This window comes from Suricata suricatta, chromosome 2 (genome assembly GCF_006229205.1).
Source record: "Suricata suricatta isolate VVHF042 chromosome 2, meerkat_22Aug2017_6uvM2_HiC, whole genome shotgun sequence".
Classification (NCBI taxonomy): Eukaryota; Metazoa; Chordata; class Mammalia; order Carnivora; family Herpestidae; genus Suricata; species Suricata suricatta.
In genome coordinates this window covers 6,261,001-6,283,874 of record NC_043701.1, presented here as the reverse complement: position 1 = coordinate 6,283,874, position 22,874 = coordinate 6,261,001, and the positions used below count along the sequence as shown (strand labels likewise).

Here is a 22,874-nt window from a genome sequence, read left to right as displayed (position 1 = left end):
TGTCTGAGCGTGTTCCTGGAAGGGAGCAGCCATACGTCGGCCAGAGAGGTGGAGATTAGCTCCAGAGAGTCTGCCGGCTGGCCGAGTGGGCTGGAGAGAGAGGTCGGGAACCTCTGGACCCAAGGCAGGTAGGTAGTCACTGGGGAGCGTGCCTCAAGCCGAGTGTGTGGACCGGGTCCCGACCAGTTCAGCAGAGAAGCGGAGGGCAGGGGTCCTGATCTTGCCGTGCGCCCTGTCCAAGAGTGGCGGGTCAGGTGGGAAGCAGATGCCGTGGGTGACAATGCTGAGAGTTGGTAGCAGTGATGTTAAGTTTTAAACTTACTGACGTGAGATGACACGACCAGGCAGGAAATTAACTGCTTTGTTAGGAGGGCTTTTATTTTATTGAATTTTTTTTTCTTACGAAGAGTTGGGCATCTGGTTCTACACCAGAAGGACCCTTCCCACCATTTACATTCTGTTTGCTTAGTTTGCTCTAAGTTAATTTTTCTAGAATATAAAATCCATGCCTATCTCCTGCTGGTCATCTGGGGTCTCATGGCCATTATAAAGCCCACTTAATGATTATTTTTAAAGAAATCGGGACAAAATGTTTCTTTTATCGTACAAAGCAGAGTGCTCCCTAAGGGTGATCCCAGGTTTCTTCAGAGCCGTTCTCCGCAGAACAGGTAACAGTGTACCAGGCTCCACGCCTAAAAGGCCAAAGATGCAGGTCAGGGAGGGGGCTGCAATGGGGGAGTGTGGAGGTGGGAGCAGGGAGCCCCGCACGGTGGCCTGGAAGGGCTTGGGCTGCATCCTCTCCTGTTAGAGTATAGAGCCCTCGAGCTGCATGGGCTTGGCGGTGAATGCTCTGGGTCACGGCTATGGCAATCACCGTGGCTGGCTGGGGCCCTGAACGTCAGCTGAGACCAGGAAAGTGAGGGCAGCCTCAGCCCTGCACAGGCCTGGATTCGGGCAGAACAGCCAGAAACCAGAGTCCTACCTGGCCGGGCCAGAGGGTCTGTAGAAGAACTATGGCTGTAAGGTTTGGGGTCTGAAGTTCAAGGGCCACGAATACAACACAGGTGCATTGGCTGCTGCTTTTCTTCATTCACGGTCACACAGCCATCTATCTGTCCTAGCAAGGGAGGGGGGGTGCCTCCTCTAGACCTGCGAGCTGTTTTAGGTTTTCTCTCCCCTCCTCTTCCTTGGGGTGGGACTGGGAAGAGCAGCAAAAGCATCATTTGCTTGATTTTTGACTGTTGGGTTATCCCCACTGAAAAGCGGGTACCTCATTCGTTGTCATCCTTACTATCCATTCTACGCGTAACCTTTTTTTATGTGCCGTAGTAATGGGATCCCAGGTCCTTGCACGGTGAAGGTTGCTGATTACCTCCAGTGGTTCTCCAACATGGTGAATTTAGGGCTGGCTGGGATTTCCAGCCTGGAGTTGACCTTTTCTTATGCCCAGGCTGAGGGCCACGGACTATACTGGCTCCTCTGGGACGCTGGTTAACAACGGACTATAAGCCAGCTTACCCAGCAAGTGACTCCTCTTGCTGTGCTGGAGGTGACGGGACCCAGGGTGTGGGCAGGGCCTGGCCCCCTTGCAAGGCTCTGGGGGAGGCTCTTTCCCCTCTCTCCCAGGTTCTGGTGGCTCCAGGCCTTCCTGGGCTTGTGGCTGCGTCACTTTTGTCTCTGCCTCCATTGTCACCTGGCTTTTTCCCCCATGTGACTGTGTCTTTCTTCTTTTTATGAGGACGTCGGTCATACTGGGTTAAGTATTACCCACCAGGATGACCTCACCTTAGCCACATCTGCAAGGTGCCTGTGGCCCCCCCTCTTTGTGCACACAGTCCAAACCCCGTCCCTGTCTCTTGAGCAGATTCACATCCCCCCTTCACCTGCCCCCACATGTCAGCCCCCCCGCCGCACTCTCCCTGCCCCCCACTTCCCGATGTACCCCTGGTGTCACCAGGTGGGAACCACCAGCTCCCCTGAGGCTGTGCCCACAGGTGTCCGTGGCCTTCCAGGACCTGGCCGTGCGCTTCTCGGAGGATGAGTGGCAGCTGCTGGGGGAGGGGCAGAGGGCGCTGTACCGGGACGTGATGCAGGAGAACTACGAGACACTGCTGTCCCTGGGTAAGGAACCAGCGCCAGCCGGGTCCCGAGTGGCCCTGGGCCCGCTGGGCCTTCATCTTACCTACTAAGTGGACACAGCTGGAGGTGGTGTTCCAGGAGGCTCAGGCCGAGCTGGGGGCCTCGCTGATCTTTTGTGGGGTTCTGGGTGAGATTCGGCCAGGGTGCTCCTGAGAGGTCCAAACTCTGCGCAGTGCCTTTGGCCCTGCGGTGCTTGGGGTTTGGGTGGTCCCAGATTCGTGATTGTGTGTAGTCAGGTGGAGGCCAGCTTCCATGCCCAGGGGGCTGTCCCTCCCTCTTTTCTTTCCCAGGGACCGCCGAGCTGCTCCCCTTGTCTGCCTTCCTGTCTCCTGCGGAGCCTGACCGGGCCATGGAAGGCAGGAGCTGCGCTGGTGAGGGGCAGGAGCCCCCCGGGGGACAAGGGTCCCTGGGTGAGTGATGCTGGCAGATGCAGGACAGTTCCCCTGCCCCAGGGGGGACTCACTCTTGTCCCTTCTGCTGTGTGGTCCTCAGCCCCTAGCTCTACTCGGGGACCACTGTGACCTCAAGCCTTGCTGTGCTCTACGCCCAAACCCCTCTGCGACCTTTCAACCTTTGCCCCCCTGGGCCGGGAACCTGGCACACAGTTGCTCATTGTGAGCAGTGCTAGGAAGGGGGTCACCCTTGCAGACTTACTCAAGCCCCCTTCCCACCACCAACCACCACACAGCCAGCCTGCAGCCCCCGAGGGTGCTGCACAGGGCCAACGTCTGCAGACCTCAGGCCCAGCCCAGTGAGGGCGGGAGGTTAGAGGTGCCAGGAAGGGCAGAGCACCTGGCTGGCAGGGGGAGGGGAGGGGGGACAGCCATCCTTGGCACTCCCCTCGGAGAAGTACCTCGAGTCCGAGCCCCAAGTCCTTTTACTTCTGGGACATCAGTCTCTCCTTCGCTGCTCCTCACGTGGCTGGAGGGTGACGGGAGGTGTGGTTTGTAGTCGGGCGCAGACGGGTGAGCGGGGAGCTGGCAGGGCCGGGGATTCACTGCGGCCGCTCCGGCAGGAGGGGCACCCCCGCACAGCCTGCACCTCAGTGCCCTGGTGCAGCTGGTGAAGGAGATTCCGGAGTTCCTGTTTGGGGAGGTGAGCCCCGAGAGCGAGAGCGGGGCAGTCGGCTCAGACGGGGTGCGGGCGAGCCCCGAGGGTAAGTCGGACAGCGGCCTCTGCACGCCGTGTGCTGCCTAGTTTCTGCCGGACCCTAGGCCAAGTTGCCCGGCTCACGAGCCCCGGGCGCACCTCTGCCCCTGGGAAGGCATGGGTGGTCGGTGAGACAGTGGCCCCTGACTCTGCACATGTGGCTTCAGCCACACCCTCACGGCCTTGTCCCCACCAGTCCTCGCCTTTGAGCCTGCCCAGTGGATGGTAAATGAAACCAAAAATGGGGGCAAGGATCTTAGGGGAACAGGACTGTGGCTATGAATCTGCGTTTCAGAGCCCAGGAATGACAATGCAGAGGATACTGCCATCCGGGTCATTGTTAATGGAACATGGCAAGGAAGGGCCCGAATGCGACAATGTCGGGGGCATTTCACCCACTGCTGGGCTTAAATTCTAGCGTCCAGTGCCCTCTCCTTCCTCCGCAACAGCAGCTGTGACCGTGGAGACTTGCCCTCTCCGAGGCCTGCTCAGCTGCCTTCCAGACCCGTCTCCGGGCTGGCCCAGGCTGGCCACCACGTCTAGCTGCAGCTCGTCATCCAGCGGCCTTCTGGAAGCCGGGGGACAAGGCAGCCCCCTCCCCATCAGTGAGTGTGACCCAGCCGGGGCAGGGCTCTGACCCTGAGGTCAGGGAGTCTGGACTCTGTACCCTCTCTGTTCTCTCTAGGACTCGATTTCCCTAGTTGTTAAGGGGGCAGCCTCCCCAGAGAGCAGGACCGGGGCCCTATCTGTAGACCAAGGGGCCGGTGTGGGGCTCATCCCTGATCGGCCTCTGTCCCAGCCCCGCTTCAGACCTCCGTGTGCTCCCGCAGGGTCAGCGGAGGGCAGCGTCTGACATGCAGGCCCAGTCGGCAAGGGGCACACCCCTGTACCCCTGCTCTAAGTCTCAGACCTCCCTGCCGAGAGCAGAGGAGGGCAAGAGTCGCCCCTGGAATTTCTCTGGCGTCTCATTGTACTTTTAGAAATTCTTGCAAATTTTGCATTTGTCGGAGTATCTTTTTAATTTCAAATATTTTAAATGAAGATGATAGACTAACATTGACAGGCTTGAAAAACAGACTCCATGTAGCTGGTATCGTAGGCGCCATCTGGCAGATTGCTCTGGGGGTCCATGTGCTCAGACTTGAGAGGCAGGAGCACAGGATTGGGCCCTGCGTGTCAAGGCTGCTGGAGCGACTTACTGAGCCAAAGTCAGAGGCTGGAATTGGGGGTGTTCTGGGTTATTCAGAGCAAGCCATGTTGGTGGTTACAAGGACACAGGGACAGACTCCTAGGACAAGCCCGCAGGAGCTGGCCCTGCCACCAATCCAAGTTTCCAGTACTTGGCTGCCCCCCGGGGGTTTGAGGGGCTGAGAGGTCTGTCCTCTGCGGGGACCAGTCTGGGGCGGTTCCTCGGGGAGCCGGGGCTAGAAAGACCATTCTGTCTCCCCTGTAACAGAAACTGCTGACAAACCAAGATCTGCAGAGAAGGAAGGCCCGGAAGCCCCAGGTGGGGAGCCCAGCCCTCCCCCCTGTAGCCCCAGCAGGAAGAAGGGCCCCAGGAAACAGGAGAGAGGGGTCCTGGGGACAGGTGAGAGGCTGGCTTTGTGGAGTGGGGCGTGCGCCGGAGCTGAGCGGGGAAGGGACCGGGGACACGTTTGGTGCTCACGGGCGTGTCCGGCGGCTTTCTCCTCTCAGCCCCCCACCACCCTCTGCAGCAGGTGTGTCCCTGTCACACAGGTGGGAAGCTCAGACCTCCTGAAGGTCCCAGAGCCTCCACCACCAAGGCCGCGCTGACCTTGGCTGGCCTTGCAGGTGCCGTTGGAAGCTCTCCTGGGAACAGCCCCTTGCAAGGCCTCATCAACTGCCTGAAGGATATCCTTGTGCCTGGGCCCCAGCACCCTGAGGTGTCCCCACCCTCGCTGGCTCCTGTCCCCGGCCCGGACACCGCTCAGCTGACCAGAGCAGAGCTGGGGCCCGGGAGCCTGCCCTGGGGAGGTGAGTCCCCGGACACCTGTCTCCTCAGGCCAAGGTTTCTGGAGCCCCTGAGCTGCCTTTCCGTAGCGATTTCTCTGTAAATACAGCGTCTTCCCAAAGGATCGTTGCCGGCATGGCTGCGCCTGGAGCCAGGCGGCTTTCTTAGGAGGACGGCGTTCACTCAGCTCTTACAGGGAAACACAAAAACAGACTTTGCCTGGATCCTTTTGTGTTTTTGGCGCATCCTAATGTGGGACCTGTGAGGGGCCGCTGACTGTCACTTCACATTGACACTAAGTGCGTGTTTAGAGGGACTCGGGGGGTGGGGCGGTGTGGTGGGGGTGGGAGCAGTGTCCCAGGCTCTGATCCCTGTTAGCAGTGAAGACTATGATGGGTTCCTGAAGCCTTTGAGCCTTGGTTTCCCCATCTGTAAGAGGGGACGATGGTTCCCACCTTCACGGGCTGTTGTGAGGCTCAGGTACAGGGGCGGACTTGTGTTTGCTTGTGAGACTCTTGGGCCAGGGGAGCCACGTCCAGGTGGCAGCCTGTCTGCTCACTTCCTTCTACTGGCACCTGCGTCCGGCCGGCAGCTGCAGGGAGCCGTGGGGAAAGACATTTTCAAACCAAGCACCAAGGCGGCCTGTGCAGCTCTGAAGGAGTTGCAAGAAGACCCACATTTCCAGATCTCTGGCCCTGAACCCTTTCAAATGCTTACCTGGATTGGCTGCTTTTTGCTGTGTGTGTCGTGACTGGGCTCAGGGCCAAAGTGTGTTCCTCTTCCCTGCAGTGAAGACAGAGACGGCTTCCGGGGACTGCCCCCTCCAGGGTCTGCTGAACTGTCTGAAGGAGCTCCCCGAGACCCCGCACAGGCGCCCCAGCCCCTCTGGTGCGCGTGGGGATCTGGGGCCCTGCCAGAGGGGCTCTGCAGGTAAAGGCCACTGGCTGGGCAGGGAGGGCCCCGGGATGCTATCCATTTCCCTTCCTCTAGGCCCTCCGATCCTCGCCTCTGCATGTAGCTTGGAGTCGTCACATGTTGGGGACTGTCCCCATAAATGGGGCTCGGTGTATTGGGGGTGCTTCATCAGTCCACAGTTGCCATCCAGCATGGCTGTCAGAGTCGGGCTGAAAGTTCCAGGAGGAAGGGATCCTAGGGAAGGGAGGAGGCTGAGAACAGAGGATTTGGCTCCAGCCCAGTAGACACTTGGGGCATGCTTTTGAATTGGGCGTTCTCCTCGTGTTCAGTGGGCTGGGGTAACGTGGCCACGCACTAGGGCTCGCTGGTACTTGGTAGCCTCTCAGACTAGTGAGAAAGTCGAATTGAGACCAGCTTGCTGGCCTTGGAGTAAAGACCCTGATTCGGTGTCTCCGGAGGAGGCCCATGTGGCTTCCCTCAGTAGAAACCTCTGGAGGCATCCCAGAGGGGCCAGAGGAGTGGTAGGGAGGCGGGCGTGAGTCAGTCCATGAGCAGTGACTGCCTTGGAACCAGAGAGCGATGTAGAGGCCGGGGGCTTGGGAGGCCCGTCTCATGCCTACAAAAGCCTCGTGGGGGCTTCCCACAGGGCCTGGACCCCTCCAGACTCCTCCTCCCGGCCCTGGTCCAGGAGCCGGCGGTGTGCTCTCTGCGGTGAAGATAGAGGACGGCTGGGCCCAGAGCCCCCCAGTGCCTGCATCCTGTCAGCTCAGCAAATGGACCCACAGCCCCTCTGCCGCTGGCAGCCAGCGGAGCGGAGAGAACAGAGGGGTCCAGCTGCCCAGCTGGGGCTCCGTAGCTCAAGGTGAGGCCTGGGGGCATCTGCTCAAGTCCTTCCCAGTGGGATTCTTAGCCCCACCAGCAAGGTTCTGCCCACCCATGGGGGAGGGAGCAGGTCCCACCTGCAGAGGGTGACCTGGCAGTGACTCTGAACCCACCTCCTCCTCAATCCAGGCGCTAGGAGCCTTCCATTGTAAGGACTTCTGTTTGGCAGAGAGCCCGTGCCCATCAGGAAGCTGGCCCCTACATACATGTGGGTCTCTCCACCCCACCCCTGGGCCTGGGGTACAGATTGTGTCCTTCCCCTGTAGGGACAGAGAGCTAATCGAAGTCCCCCACAGGGAGCCTGCCTGGCAGGCCTCTGTGCCTGGTGCCAGACTTGTCACCCCTGCAGAAGGCAGGTTGGGGCAAGCCAGCCTGGGGCCGGGCCAGGGGAATGTGCCCGAGATGGTGATAGGGCCATGTCCCCTGTCCCAGCCGGCAGTGCCTCGAGCTCACCCCTGGAAGCCCTGGAGGCCTGTCTGAAGGGCATTCCCCTGAGCGGGTCGTTACCTCCCCAGCCGCCGGCCACCGCTGGATTGCGGAGCCCGAAGCTGGGAGACCCTGGGCTTCAGAGGCCCGAGCCGCAGCCCCGCAGATCACACAGTGAAGGTAGACGGGGCCCTGGGCCCAGGGTGGCATTTGTCCCCGTGCATGGCACAGGGGGATGCTGAGGACATCGTTAGGTCCCCTGCTCCTCATCCCCGCCCGGGTCGTGAGGCGCATGCCCCTCTCCAGCCCCCTTAGGCCCGCCCCCAAGCAGTTCCTGACTGGGGTGGGGACCCGTCCACGTCTTCCTGCATGCCGCCCCCTCTGACAGCTCTGGCTTCCCTTCTAGTCCCAGGACACCAACAGTTGGCTTCACGTGGGTCTTTTAACCAGTGCCTCGAGCCCCCAACCTACGGGGAGACCCTTGTGGGAGATCCTTTGGGGTCGGTCTCCTGGTGCCCACCCAGGGCGGTGCGGGGTGACCACCTGTCTGCTGGCTTTGTCGTGATGTCAGCTGTGCTGTTTCCCACAGAGGTGGCCGTGGGGCCTCTTCTGGCTCTGAGTCTGCAGGGCTGTGTGAGAGGCAGCCCTGCCCTCCCCTCGGGGCCCCACAGCACCCCTACCAGCTTCTCCTCATCCAGCAGCACCGATGGGGACCTGGATTTCCAGAGCCCAGGGGGCAGCCAGGGGCATCAGCCTGCCAAAGGTGAGCCGGCAGCCCTACGGCCGGGAGTCAGTCCTGGGAGAGGAGGCAGTGCCCTTCAGCCCACAGCGGACCTGGCCCATCCAGGCCCAGCTACCCTGCTCAGTGTCTGGAGCAGAGCTGGGGATACTGAGGCAGGAATAAACACAGGACTTACTGCAGGGGGGTGGTGGGATGAGGGCATGGGGGATGGGGAGGGGAGTGTCCATTTTTGTGACTAGGCTCAGAAGGGGCAGGACAATGTCTAAGATCTTTAAAAAACTAGAAGAGGGTCTCCTTTAGTGTCAAATTCTCTCTTATCCTAGTCACAAAGAAATGCCTATAATATCAAACTGACCTCTGACTTAGGAAAAAAGTTTCTGAGGTTCAGGTTCTTGTACAGCCATCCTAAGGAGTGTCTGTGGGGCCCTGCGTCTTTCCTAGTACCCCCCATGGGGAGGGGGGTATCTGCCATGAGCTGTCACACCCCTTTGGAACCTTGCAGGACTCTGTGGGGTCCCCTCTTGATTTTTTTCCCACTTGAATAGTCCAAGCGCTGTCCTGTCTGCACTCAGTCCCCCATTGCTCCCCTTGCGTGCCGTCTGTGGAAAGCCTGGAGCTGCCCCAGGACCTTGCACCAGGCTAGCTGGGGCCCGCAGACACCCCTGGGGAACCAGTATCCCCGGCACCCAGATTCCTGCATCCCACCACAGTCAGCTGCTGGTGTGGGGGCTTTTTCCTCCCCAAATGCAGCCAACTTCTCTTTTTAAGGTTTAGTCTTTAATAGGTAATCAGAGGGTTTTGTTCAAAAGCGAAGACGTTGTGTAGGAGAGATGATGTCCCCTTGTCCCCTGCCCTCCTGGGTCACCACCGCTGTGAGCACTCGCCTTGGGGGGGCAGGTGTCCTCTGTGCGGCCTAGTTGCTTGTACCCTCGCCCAGGCGGCAGTCCGCTCTGCACAGCTCCCCCGCTCCGATTTTTGTTGTACCCTTTGCCTCTGGCACTTTGCTGAACTTCCTCTGCCTGTTTCTTGGACGCTAGCAGCCCCCCATTCTCTGTACCGCTGCAGTGTCCATCACAGGGCTTCGCGCGTTGCTTATTTAGGCGGCCTCTCCTGGGGCGCCTTGTCTTCTAAGAAGCCCAAACTGCAGGAGAGTCTGAGCCACCTTTTAGAAGCTCGCGCAGCTCCGCACGCAGCTCTCTCTCTTGCTCTGGAGCTCAGGAGCACCACATTTTGGGCTGCTGTAGTTGAACTTGGCCGTTCCAGACCACCCCGCAGCCCAAAGCTCCAATACCCTCTGTTTCTTTGTGCCCGACCTGGCCCAACATCCACAAATACCTGCAGGGAAGAGCATGGCCACGTCGTCAGCTCCCGTAGGAAGGGCCTTTCCTTCTCTGGGCTTCTGGTCCACGTGCTTCCTGCGGCGTGCCCTGCTCCGGCCCCTGGAATACGATATTTGCAATGTAATTGGTTTTGTCCCAAGTTATAGCTGCTCTGGCGCTGGCCTGCTCAGCCTGCTGCATCATGTCCAGAGGCGAGGGCATGCGTTTTCCTCCGAGCAGCGGAGGGAGCCTGCCCGTGGCGAGGCAGATGGTGGCATCCCTCGAAAGGGTGCAGCAGGGTGTGGTGAGGGAGCCCGGCCTGTGCCTGTGGCTCGTCTCCCGGCTCAGACAGCTTGGCCTCTAACGGGGCCTCATGTGACAGGTCCAGGGCTCTACGGCCTCCTGGGCCCCTGGCTGCCCTGCACACAAGGGTGTAGCCTGGCTCCTGGGGTTCGCAGAGACTGAGCTCTGGCCATCCAGGATTGCAAATACTGGTTTTTCGCAGGAAGCCCAGTGGGAAGCTCCCCGCTCCAGGGCCTGGAGAACTGTCTCCGAGAGATACCTGTGCCCCGGCCGCAGTCAGCCTCGTCCTGGTCCTCTGCGGGGGACAGGGGGCCACAGAGAGTGGAGCCCAAGAGCTGGACGGCAGACAAGGAAGGTAAAGCACAGCTGACAGTGTCCTAGAGCAGGACAAGGCGACTCCCGCCCTGCCAGTCCCAGCCCTGCCTCCCCGCGCGGCCCGCAGGCCCACATCCAGCCCCTGGGCAGGGGCTTGTGGGTGCCAGGATCTGAGTGGTGGGCACAGTCGGGGCGGGACACCCAGCCCCACCACCTGCTGCTCCGGGGCCAGGCCCAATCTTCCCATCCTGGCTGTGTTGGCCCCGCACGCCTTGGTGTCCAGCCCAGTCACTGAGCTGTAGGGCCCTCAGGAGCCCAGGTGGCTGGCTCTGGGGATGAAGAGGTCCGGGAAGATTTGAGTGGCTCCCGGGAGCATCTGTAGGCCTGGTGTGTGTCCCGCCCCTGGAGCTCCTGTGCCCCAGCAGCCAACAGTGGCAGAAACTGTTCTCCGCCCGGCGACTTCCTTGCCTCAGTGCCCCATGGGGCTGACGGGCCTTTCGGCTTCTCACTGAAACAGGACTGAGAGGTGAGGCCTGTGAGCCCCCCAATCTGGGACAGACTCAGGGGGAGACACCCAGCAGGAGCTTCCGGCTGGCCAGCCCACAGGTGCTGACCTCTAGCAGTGTCCCCATCTGCTACCAGCGAGGGCTCAAAGACCATGGGGCCACCAGGCCGGGACCGTGGAGGTGGCTTGAAGACGGTGAGCTGACCTCTCCCCCCGTGTTTAGTGGCAGCTCTTCCTTCCAGACACAACCCTCCGCAAGGGACTTGATTCCCCCCACCCCTGTTCCTGCAGTCTCCTGCCCATCGCGCCGGCCGTGCACTTCACACCACGAGCTGGGTGCTAGAGCCAGTGGGCCCCCAGAGGCTGCTGGCCAGAGTGCCTGGGGTGTGCCGAAGGGAGACTGTCACCGGGTCACTGAAAGGAAGGCGGGAGAATGGTTTTTATGTGGCCATTGGGTTTCTCTGGGAGAGGACTGGTCATTGCCGTTATTGTAGCGGTCGCCTGGGGCCGGGGGCGGGGGTCTCCCTCCTCCGTGCCACTGCTCCTTGGCACGTACAGCAGTATCCCGCCAAGCCTGGCCAGAGCGGCCTGCCAGGGTCTGACTTGCTGGGCTCCATGTGGTATTTCTAAATATTCCCAACAGAAAAGAACTGGCTTTGGGGGGTTCCTGTCGATGTGACCAAGTCTCTGCCCTGGACCGCTGGTCCTCAGTGGGGTGCTGCTGGGTGCGGGCCTGGCTGGAACCGGGGATGTGTGACTTCAGGAAGGTTCCCTGCTGGCTTTCCAGAGCAGCCTGGCCAGGCTTGCCTCGCTTCTCTCCACCTTGCAGCAGGAGTGGGAGCTGTGGGGGGCCCCACCAGAGCTTGTGGGGGGCCGTCGGCCGAGCCGGAGGGAGGCCAGCGCTGTACGCCCGCCCGCTCGCTAAGGCAGAGCGTCCTCCTGAATGCTCTGCTCCTGTCATTGCGCAGGGGTGGCTGCGAAGCCCTCCCCGCTGCACTGCCTGGAGAACTCCCTGAAGGGGATCTTGCCCGGGAGGCCCTTGCGCTTCGCCTGCTTGGCCGGCCCCGGCTCCAGCCCCGGCCCCGGCTCGGGCTCCAGCATCAGCAGCTCGGAAGGAGAAGAGCTCTGGCAGCTGCTCCCGCAGGGTGAGCTCGTGGGGGCGAGAGGAGGCCGAGGGCCAGGCCCGCCAGGCGCAGCCTCCGCCCTGACCCCTGCTTTGGTTGTGTTGCCAGAGAGGGACCACCTTCCGAGCTGCAGGGGTCCTGGCCCCCTGTCCCCACGCCCTGGTGGCACCCCTGCCAGCAGCAGCCCGGGTGAAGGCCCACGGAGAGCAGAGCCCAGGGCCCCCTGCGGCCTCCATGCAGGTGAGCCTGGGGGTCTCCTGAGAGGGGCCTGGAGCCCCACGTTGCCTCACTCTTGCCAGAAAGTTCTCTACTTTAGTCATGCTTGAGTTCCTTGTAAGATGAGCTGCGTCTAAGAGAGGATATAGGGCACAGAGCCCCAGGACTGTGAAACAGGCGTGTTTAATTAGAGGCCTGGCAGTGAACTCAATGCGTGTACATCCCACGCGTGTAATATAAACACGGTATACGTGCTAATAGCGTCTGTGTGCACACGGACTGCTGTGTTGGACCCACCTGGCCGTAGTGCCGCTCTCAGCGAGGAAGCCTGAGGCGCTCGCCCAGCCCCTACTCGTAGGCAGCCCCACCGGGCCTGTCCCGTGTGGTTTTTCTGTCATAGGATGCATGTCTGCAAGAACCATCCGGGAACTTGGAGGCACAGGATGTATTGCTCACAGGCCCTGCAGGGTGCACAGCAAGCCTGCAGGGCACACAGTGTGGCCACAGGTAGAGGGAAAGGAGAAGAGTGTGCGGACCTGGGGCTCTGCCGCAAGGGCGAGGCGTCTGGCTTTGTCAGGTTCTCTCTTGACGCATCGGAGCGGGAGTTGGGGCCCAGGAAGGGAGAAGCGGGAGGCTCAAGCGGCCAGTTCCCTGAACCTAAGTGACCCAGGGCCTTCTGAAAGCCGGACATTCACGTGTCAGGTGGGATTGCTAGATGCCATGTCGTGCAGCCGGCAGCATGTGTATCTGAGGCGGAGGGATGGCTCGGCGACCAGAAGCTCAGAGTCAGGCACTTAGGCTGCATGTCCGTGTATGTGTGTGTACATAGGATGATGATGATGATGATAGTTATGTGCGATTTCAAAATTTGATAATAAACAAACACAGTGTCCACAGTGAGACTCTTCCCCTGGGAGAACGTTGAGGTTGTGCGGTCAAGATGCTGAGAAAGCTGCATGCCCTTGTGGGCCGCCTCGCCTCTCGGTCCAAGCCTGACCCAGTGTGTGCTCCCAGCAGGCAAAGCCGAAGAGAAGACGGGAGGCAGGTCCCAGCTGCCCTGGAGAGAAGTGCCCTCGGAAATCCTGGGCCGGTCTGGCCCCCTGGGCAGCGCTGCAGGAGGTAGGGGTGGGGTGAGCAGTTGGGGAAGGGAGCTCCCCACAACTCAGGCCAGCGGCTCTGCACAGTGCTTGGCTCCCGGCCAGGCCATACCTGCGTCCCCCACTGCTCAGTGGGCCTAGTGGGGCGCGACAGTGGGGGATGAGCACGGAGCAGCTTCCTGTGGCCCATAGGGCGCCCCCAGCGTGTTCCAAGGAGCCTCGCGGTTGGGTGGGGGCAGGTGCTGCCCATCACCGCCCTCTCCATCTGCTTTCTCCGGCCCCCCCATCGTGGTAGAGCTGGAGGTACCAGGCCCTAGCTGCAGAAGACTCCAGAACTGATGCAGTCGCTCTCATCACACATGCCCCAGAGGCCATTCAACAGAGCCAGACTCCCTGACAGTCCACGTGTATCCATCTCACATCTCATTTAACCGTTGCTCGAAAGTTGAAAGTTCACTTGTTTTTAGGCCATATCCAAATACCCGCGTGTCAGAAGGGCCCCTGCAGAATGACATATATCCACACCCCGGGGTGCTCTGTGCTCTTTCTGCAGGGACAGCTGTGAGCCTCTGCCCTGCCCCTCAGCTGGAGACCAGGCCCCTGGCGGGGCCCTGCCCGCCCCTTGAGTCGGCCCATGGGCCCCTGTCCTGGAAGCCCGGGGTCAGTGAAGAATCCAGAGGCCTGGGGCCTGGAAACGGAAGACCAAGTGTTGCAGGTGAGCTGGTGGCTTCCCCGGCCCCTCAGGTCGTCGGGCCCTGCAGGCACGGCTGGGCAGGGGGTCCGCGTCTGCGGTGGTCGCCTGCTTCCCTACCACTCAGCTCCTTCCCACAGGGCAGGCTGGCCAAGAGCTCGGGGGAAGCTTTTTCATAGCACCCTCCAGGCTCGTTGGGTCATAGGTAGGAAGAGTCTCACCTTGATTTCCAGGTTGCTTATTTCATTTCAGTGTTTTCTAACAGAAATAGCCGGCTTGTTCATAACAGTACTCAGATACTTTTTTAGAGGCAAGGCTATCAGAGTAAATAATGCCGAGAGTTCAAGGAGACTTTACCGAGAGACGTGGAAACCGAGGCCCAGTAATGTTGTGTGATCTGGCCAAGGGCGTCTCAAGAGATGTGGTTCTGCTTCACACCTGACCTTGAGGAAGCTCCCCCTGCAGATGCGTTAGAGGCAGGGGAGGGCCTGGCACTCTGTCTCCCTGTAGCGTATGCACCGAGACCCCCACACCAGCACTTCATTTGGGGCTCCATTGCTGGCTCCGCCACTCTGGAGGCACAGCTCTTTAAGAGCACGGAGCTGGCCTCTCCCTCGGGCTAAGGCAGTGGCGACATCCCAGCGCTCAGCTTAGATCCTTCCGGAAGAACTTGACTGGGCAGCCCGTAGTCACCTCCGCCTCTGTTTGGAGCCTGGAGGGGCTAACAAGGGGGCAGAGCCGGGCTGGGGTGCGGATAAGTGGGGGAAAGCAGGTCTGCCCCACCAGTCTGGGTGGTAACAGGGCTTTCTAGGAGGTTTGCCCAGGGCAGAGACCAGTTCCAAGGGGCCTTCGGGTGAAGGATTAGCTGATTTTTTTTTTTAAAGTAATTTAAGATCTAAAGTCCTAGGACTCTGACTTCTGAATGGGGAGGGTGAAGGTCAGGATGGATGTACTAATGACCAACAGCACCGGGTGGCACTACAGTCCCTGGCTACTCCCCTAGAGGCCGTGCCCCTGGCTGGTCTGGCCCTCCTGGGCCCCTCCCTCTCCCAGATGTTGTCCATGGCCTTGGTCACATGATTATCTGCTGAGGTTTCTCCAGGCCCTGCCCACTGATGCACTAGGGCAGGTTTAGGTGGTCTGGGATGCCATTTTCTCCCAAATGTGGCACAAAGAACCTTCTACCAGAAGGTGGGAAGGCCACTGCCCTAAAAAAGCTGAAGACCCAGTCTGTGCTTTACCTGGTACGTGAATTTGGGGAGCAGCCAGGAGACATGCTCCCTTTGATGTCATGAGCACTGGCATTGCCATTCTCAAGCCTGAGTCCCTTCTGTCCCATCTAAAGCCAGGCCTTAGCGGATGGGGAGGGTGCCAGTTACTGCAGCTGGTGGGACCCCCTGGGGTAGGGGAGAGGATCTGGCAGCCTGAGAACTCTGTCCCTGCTCTGGTTTTAGCCAGGACCCAGGGGAAGCCGCTGCCCAGAGGCCTGCCTGAGCCACCACCCGTGGCTGCCATCCCTCCGGCTGGGCCGCGGGCGCCCCCGCAGCTGTGCCCCTGCGGGAGTTTCCTGCAGCAAGAACTCCGCGGCCTCGGCGCCGCGCTCTCGGAGAAGCTGGATCGGCTGGCCGCGGCCCTGGCAGGCCTGTCTCAGGAAGTGGCCACCATGAGGACGCAGGTGGATCGGCTAGGGAGGCGCCCTCGGGGCCCTGGGCCGAAGTGCCAGGCTTCCTGGCCGTGGGCCCTCTCCCGAGGACCTCGCTGGGCTAGTGGCCCTGCTCACAGACACCTGCCCTATGGGAGACAGAAGGGCCCGGCCAGGCCGAAACCAAAGGTCCTGCGTGGTCAGGCGGAAGGCTGCAGGCCTGGTGATGCCCCAGGCCTCTCGTGCAGAAGATTCTGCCTGGTACCTCAGCTGCTACCAGATGCCCCCACGGCAGAACCTTCTGGGCCTGACTCCAGCCCTTCCCAGCAGCCCCTCTCCTCAGCGTGCGGCTGCCGCGCCGTGGTGACTGCGCCTGCCTCCCTCGGACACACCGGGGGTCTGCAGAGTGCCCCCGGCTCTTCAGTGCCTGCCACTGTCCCCCCGCAGGACGTGGAGCCGCTCTGTGCGGCAGCTGTGCCCCCCGGGACCCGGGGCAGGCCCAAGGACCCCAGCCGCCTGAAGGCGGGAGTCCAGAGGACCGTCGAGGAGGAACTTTGGGGTGGGGGACATAGGGCCCTGAAGTGGGGGGCCCCTAGCCACCTTCTTCATCAGCTCAGTCCTGCTGAAGGCGGCCCGACCCTGGCCACTTCCCCCAGGCGCTGTCTCGCCCCCTCCCCCTGCTCCAGCCCAGCCTTCCCTGCCTCTGGGCCCTGAGGGGCTGGGAGGTCTGCCCTTGGCCCCATTGTCCTTGACTCCAGGATGCTGCTTGCTCAGGGAGGCCGCTGTTTGGGGTGCATTTCTCAGCCACACCCATGGCCTTCTTGGCTCAGGTTCATTCAGATGTTGATTCCCCATCTTGTCCTTCCCACTGGATCTGTCCTGGCGCACAGGTGGGAGGTGCGCATGCTCACATGGGCACACTGTGCCTGCCCGGGCAGCCGAGGGCTGCTCTTCCAAGTACCTGCCTGCCCCGATCTCGGCACTAAGCAGCGCTGGGCCCCAGCTTTCCTGGTCAATAGGGGCATCAGTTTCAGTTGGAGAGAACCGAACCCCCCCCACCGGGTTTCAGCTGGGTTTGCCCACGTGGAGTCTGACAATAGAGAAGTGGGGTGCTGGGGGAAAGGCCCTCAGTTACAAGTACCCAGTTGGCTCAGCTCCTGCCTCGCCACACTTCCAGAGACAGCAGTCTCCCGGACAACCAGCTGTGGGACGGGATTCCCACGGGACTTCTGTGAAGAGCGGCTCGTGGTCACTGGGCAGTTCAAACCCCAGACATTCACCCTGACAGTGTGGAGGCCAGAGTCCAAGGTCAGAGCGTGGCAGAGCCCGTTCCTACTGAGGCAGTGAGGAGGGTCTGCCCCGGGGTTGTCTCCTGGCCTGTCCATGGTCATCTTCGTGTTCACACGGCTTTCTCCCTGGACTCGTGTCTCCACATTTCCCCTTCTTGTAGGCCAGGCCCACCCGAACGCCCTCTGTGACTTGATCACCTCTTTAAAACCCTGTCTCCGAATACGGTCACACTCTTAGGTTCTGGGAGTTAAGACAACGTAATTTGGGGGGCACAGTTCAAACCGTAAGACATACACTAGACTGAGTCTTCTTGAATTTGTCTTGGGGGAGAGAGCACGACTCAGGTTGTCTAGGCCACAACGGCCTGCTCTGGGCCCCGCCCTTCAGGTGGCACTTGGCCGTATATTGGGGGGCTTGCCATCACCTGCCTCCTATCCTTCCCCAAGGTCAGATCTTTTCCCTAGCCTTCTGCTCCCACTTTAGTCCTTACTAGGTGTGGAGAACTTTCAGGAACTCTGTGTACACTTGATACCCAGGCAGGGCCACCCAGCATGGGCTGGCATGGTTGCCTCTGCTGTCAGGAGTAAGGTGTCAGTGCCACCACCCAAGCCACTCCGCTCAGAGGGGCTGTGTCCCGATGGCGGCACAAGCAATGCCTGGTCAGGGCCACTGGAGACACGTGTTGTCTGGCCTGTGCTCTTGCGTCCCCTGTGGGAGCAGCAGGCTGCTGGTGGGGGACGGAAGTGGGGGGCTGAGGCTGGCAGGCACCTTGGTGGGGTCCAGCAGTGGGGCAGGTAGGACTGGAATAAGTCCCAATATGACTGTCACAGAAGCTGATGTCTATACAATCACGTAAGTAGGATGTTTGGAACAGGCAGTCTTTTCACGTCTAGCCGTTCTCAGTAAGGGAAGAGGAATGGAAAAGTTCTAGGCTTTCTACTCAAAGGCCTCAGGAAGAGGAGTCTTTTTCAGATTGCAGCCAGTACGCCGGAATGGCTCAGAGCCAGTAGAAACTGTAGGGCAGGGATGAGGGGAGGGGGCGGTCAGTACGGGGAGAGTGCTGTGCTCCTCTGCCTGACCCTCCCTCTGCCCTGCCCACTGGCCTCCAGTCCCCTGGCCCCCTTCTGGGCAGCGGCCACAGACATGGTCTGCACCCGCCTCTGCACCGCATTTGTGGGCTTTGCCAGTATCGGCCATCACACAGACCCTGTGCTGCAGGCATGAAGGGACAGATAAGCTCGGAGGGCGACAATGACCTTGCCCTTGCACTGCCTGCCCTTGGCCGAGCCTGCAAGAGCACTTGCACCCTGGCGGTGCCGCACTCTCCACGGCAGAGAGACACGGGCCAGCCTTCACCTGCGCCGCACACCCGGACCTCAGGGCGAGCGCGGTCTCCGCCGTCCAGATCCATTCCGATCATACAAGAAGTTCAAGGCTTTTTTTTTTTAATTATTATTTAAGAACGTGGAAAATGAGTAATAAAATGAACGGTAAGACGCTCCCTGGTTTGTGCGTTCGTCCCCCAGGTCCACTGCCGCGCGAGCACAAACCCTCCCTTCTAGGATGACTGCTTTCTGGAAAATCCGTGTGCGGCTCAGCACGTGTGTGTCCTGCACCTGCTGCACAAGGGAATGTGGTCTCTGGCAAAAGGAACTGAGGGGCCTTTCTGAACTCGGGGATTCCAGGGACCCGGTGGGGGGAGGCAGAGAAGAATCTAGTTCTGCCTGCCCCCACCATGAGAAGTAGTCCGGCGGATGGCTCCTGGCTGGCCTGAGCGCAAATCGCCCCCACCCCGAGCTCCTTTCGGGGGTCTTCCAAGGGTTTCCTCCATTGGCTACTGTAAGGTGGGAAAGAGGGAAGGGGCGTAACCTGCCAATCTGAGCGGGCTCCCCGCAGCCTCCAGGTGGCCTGGGGTCCAATGGGAGGGCCCCTTCCTCATGGGCGTGGGGCCTGTGGCATCCCGATGTCACCACTCCCGGGGGAGCTTGGCACACTGGCAAACCAGACTTCACTCTGAATTCGTGTCTTTCTGTTTCAGGTGTGACTTCTGTAAGAGCCCACGGTTGGATTTTGTAAAATGTTTTTATTTTATTTTCAGAGAGACAGAGAAAGCGTGGATGTGAGGGAGGGGCAGAAACAGAATGCCAAGCAGGCTCTGCACTGGCAGCTCAGAGCCTGAAGCGGGGCTGGAACTCACCAACCCTGGGACCATAACCTGAGCTGAAGTTGGATGCTTAACCAGCTGGGCCACCCAGGTGCCCTGGATTTTTATTTTTTAATCCAGCTTGACAAATTCTGTTATTTACTTGGAGTCCTTCATCCATTTGTCTGTAATAGAAGTGTGATAGATTTAGGTTTGAATATAGCCATCTTATTTTGTGCTTTTGTTTGCCTCACTTGTTCTGGTCCTCCCCCCCCCTTTTTTTCTGCCTTGTTTTTAATCGACAGTGTTTTGGGTTTGTTTTTTAATCATTTCATTTCCCCTCTACTGGCCCAACATTTAAAGAACTAAGAGGGAAAGCATCCAAATTTACAATCGTATTTGGGAGTTTTTAGCATACTTTTTTCAGAAATTGATATAACAAATCAGGAAAGATCTAGATTTGAACAAGCCAACTAATAAGATCGCTTGATTGGTAAATATAGAGAGCACTGCATCATAAGACTATAGTATATACATTCAGGCATACACAAAACATTTACAAAAGCAAGCATACATTAAGCCTAGAGCAAATTTAAACCGAGTTAAAAGTTCTGAGATTATACAGAACACGTTCTCTGACCATACTATATTTTAAAATATCTTTTATTGCTTCTATACTAGAAGCAATTTTTTACAATGAGAAATTCCTATATATCCAAAAAAAGAAGCATTATGCGCCTAAACAACCCATGTGTCAAAGAATAATAAATATTTTGAGTTGAAGTAGAAGAAAGTGCCACACATCAAAACTTGTAGGCCTGGGTGGCTCAGTCTGTTAGGTGACTTCCCCTCAGGTCCTGACCTCATGATTCGTGAGTTCCAGTCCTGCACTGGGCTCTGTGCTGACAGCTCAGAGCCTGCAGCCTGCTTCGGATTCTATGTCTCTCTCTCTGCCTTTCCCCATTCACACTTTGTCTCTTTCTCTCAAAAATAAATAAACATTAAAACATAAAAAATTTAAAAACCTTTAGGACAAAGCTAAACCAGTACTTTGAAATGGGAATGTATACATGGGGATGTGAAAAAAGAAAGGCTGGAAATGTAAGAGGTACAAATAGGACAGTAAAAATAAGGAGTTAGTTTGATAGTGTATAGTAGAACCCAATCAGGAAAGCCAAAAACTGTTTAACAAAACCAATAAAATTGACCAGCTTGTGGTGTAATTTATCAATTAAAAAAAAGAAGGCACAATAACCGATCTCATAAAGGAAGAAGGTGACATCACTACAGATGCTGCTACAGACCAAAAAAAGAAAAAAGAAAAAGAAAAAATGTTTCAAGCAATTTTTTGCCAAAAATTTGAAAATTCATTTAAAATATACAACTCCTACAAGAACACAACAGAGCCTGAGCAGGGGAGGGGCAGAGAGAGAGGGAGACACAGAATCCAAAGCAGGCTCCAGGCTCTGAGCTGTCAGCACAGAGCCCATCGGAGGCTCGAACCCACGAGTGGTGAGATCACGACCTGAGCTGAAGTCGGATGCTTAATGGATTGAGCCACCCAGGTGCCCCAAGAAAGGAAATTTCTTAATTTGATAAAGATTATCTACAAATTTAAAAAAAGCATATAGCAATTTATACTCCATGGTGGCATACTGAAGTGTTTGCTCAGATCAGAAACAAAAGGAAGCCTAGCCTTACGCTTTTATTCAGCATTATAATGGGTGTTCTAGCCAGGATAGCAATGCATGGCAAAAAGAAGGCATGAGGATCAGAAAAGAAGGAACAAAAGAGTCATTACTCACAGGTGAGTATCTATATACATAGATAATTGAAGAGAATCTATAGATAAACTATTAACCTTAATAAGAGTTTATAAGATAATTGGCTAAAACCCAATATACCAAAATAAGTTGTATTAGCATATATCCATAACTTGCAAGAAAATAAAAAATTAAATTTTCACTTACAATAACACAAAATTCAAATATCTAGGAATAGTATCTACCAAAGTTTTCTTTTAAGGTTTATTTATTTTTGAGAGAGTGCATGAGTGGGGGAGAGACGGAAGACCCAAAGTGGGCTCTGAGCTGATAGCAGCAAGCCCGATGTGGGGCTTGAACCCACGAGCCATGGGGTCATGATCTGAGCTGCAGTCAGATGCTCAGCGGAGCCACCCAGGTGCCCATCCACCAGAGATTCATATGGAGAAAACTATTGCGTGTTTTTCTTTTTAATTTTCTTCATTCTTCACTCCTCATAACAGTTTAGGTACATGTAAATTAGATTATTATCTTTCTTACATTACAAATAAGGAAACCGAAGCTCAGAGAGGTTAATAAACTCGCTCAAGGTCCCAGAGCTGGTAGGGGATGAGCTGTGCCTGGGACTAGGAAAATCTGACTTCAGACCAAAGTGAGGCCCTAAAACATGCAGAGCTAGTGCACACTGAAAGCTGCATCTTCAAGCTAGATTTGGTGGAGTCTGTGGCAACTTAGGGAGGAAGGGGAAAACCCCATTATTTTAAAGTTTAGCCTAACCTGCAACATTTAATTGTATGATATTTGGTGACTGTCTGCTCTCTGTCCCCTGCTGTAAACTCTGAGTAACAGATACATGTGGTTTATGCACCAATAGTGGGGGAGGGAAATTGTAGGGGCGCGATAAACTGGTACTGAGTATTTGCATAATGCTTTTACTTGGATCTGAGATGCGGGGGAGTGAGGGTGTTAGAAAGAGTTTGTCAGAATGGTTCATGTACTTCTAGAACCCTTGGATTCTAACCGAAGCCATGAGCTAAAACCATTAACACTTGGGGCTCGGCGCTGTTTCCCTGTGTTAACAAGGCTGGTCATGACTTCTAAAAAAATTTTTTTTTAATATTTATTTTTAGGAGAAAGAGTGTGAGCGGGGGAGGGGCAGAGAGAGAGAGAGAGAGAGAGAGAGAGAAGCAGGCTCCCAGCTCTGAGCTGTCAGCACAGAACCTGACTGGGGGCTCGAGCTCACGAATGGTGAGATCATGGTCGTGCCTTCTTACAGGAAAAAAGTTAGAGACTATTCCTTACTAGTCCTGGGGACTCTGTGACCTCAGGCTGGTACTGAGACACCCCATCTCTGAGGTGTAAATCTGTAAAATGTTTCTGGCTTGGTGGCAATCTGGGCGTGGTCTCTAAGGTCCTGGAGGACAAGACCCTGGAACAGCTGCCCTCATTCCTGTGTGAACGCTGGGATCACTGGGAGAACTTTACCGCAATCTGGCGGGAGATCAGGTACTCGAATTCTAGTTCTATTGGTCTGGAGAGGGGCCCAGCATTGGTACCTGTCTGTTCATCTACCTACCGGTCATCTATCAATCTATCACCTATCTATCGATTTTCAGGCCGTTGGGAGCAGAAAAGAAGGCTCTTCTAGTCTGGGATGCCTTTCACGGCCGATCAAGCCGCAGGGGACGGCTGGCTGGGTCAGACCCAGGCAGGGCGGCGGGAAGGGGCACCTCGGGCCTCCGAGGGTCCAGCTGGAATCTGGACGACAGAAGGGGCTTCGGTTCCGGGCCTCAGCACCACCTGCAGGGAAGGACGGGCACTCACAGCCGGCGGGCGGTGCAGGTGCAGGAAGGAAAGCCGAGCTCTGGGGATTGGCCCCTTGGCCTAAACGCAGCTTTAAGGGCCTCTTCAGAGCGTCCACTGGCCTATGCAGGAGGCCATCCTGTGTGTCCCCGGCTCCTGCTGCCACCCTGCTGGGAGTGGGGAGGAAGCGGTGTGGCAGCTCCTTCAGAGACTCCCCAGAGACCACAGAACCAGGTGCTAGGCGGTGGGCTGGAGTCCAAAGCCTCCCGTGAGCGGTCGCGGCCAGCTGGGCACTCAGCGCGCTGCATTTGCCCTCGGACTTCTGTTCCAGACGGGCTGGGCTTTTCGCGGCTTCCTGGGCAGCCTGAGCCCACGCACGGGCCTTGCTGCTCCCCTCCAGAAGTATCCTTCCTCGATGCCCACGTTTTATTGGACTAA

The 22,874-nt window shown here is 57.7% G+C and overlaps 2 protein-coding genes across 11 annotated transcripts in view; both read left to right on the top strand.

Moving 5' to 3' along the window:
- Positions 1 to 18,868, top strand: part of KRBA1 (KRAB-A domain containing 1) — a 24,464-nt gene extending 5,596 nt beyond the window's left edge. For 2 of the 10 annotated variants that reach the window (XM_029921753.1, XM_029921787.1), the window contains exons 2-18: positions 1,995 to 2,121; positions 2,430 to 2,549; positions 3,155 to 3,295; positions 3,738 to 3,893; positions 4,745 to 4,876; positions 5,101 to 5,283; positions 6,050 to 6,190; positions 6,822 to 7,037; positions 7,490 to 7,663; positions 8,073 to 8,246; positions 10,050 to 10,202; positions 10,680 to 10,862; positions 11,636 to 11,812; positions 11,900 to 12,031; positions 13,022 to 13,126; positions 13,658 to 13,819; positions 15,250 to 18,868. In XM_029921753.1, coding sequence (XP_029777613.1) covers positions 1,995 to 2,121; positions 2,430 to 2,549; positions 3,155 to 3,295; positions 3,738 to 3,893; positions 4,745 to 4,876; positions 5,101 to 5,283; positions 6,050 to 6,190; positions 6,822 to 7,037; positions 7,490 to 7,663; positions 8,073 to 8,246; positions 10,050 to 10,202; positions 10,680 to 10,862; positions 11,636 to 11,812; positions 11,900 to 12,031; positions 13,022 to 13,126; positions 13,658 to 13,819; positions 15,250 to 16,151 — 3,378 coding nt within the window. In that variant the 3' untranslated portion in view covers positions 16,152 to 18,868. The remainder of the gene's footprint in view (positions 1 to 1,994; positions 2,122 to 2,429; positions 2,550 to 3,154; positions 3,296 to 3,737; positions 3,894 to 4,744; positions 4,877 to 5,100; positions 5,284 to 6,049; positions 6,191 to 6,821; positions 7,038 to 7,489; positions 7,664 to 8,072; positions 8,247 to 10,049; positions 10,203 to 10,679; positions 10,863 to 11,635; positions 11,813 to 11,899; positions 12,032 to 13,021; positions 13,127 to 13,657; positions 13,820 to 15,249) is intronic. The other 8 variants (XM_029921760.1, XM_029921778.1, XM_029921768.1 and 5 more) reach the window with 8 other exon arrangements.
- On the top strand, positions 17,545 to 22,874 carry LOC115304340. The gene is made up of 3 exons (XM_029954494.1): positions 17,545 to 17,579; positions 21,990 to 22,139; positions 22,250 to 22,874. The coding sequence occupies exons 1-3, from the start codon at positions 17,545 to 17,547 to the stop codon at positions 22,872 to 22,874; spliced, it is 810 nt and encodes a 269-aa protein (XP_029810354.1).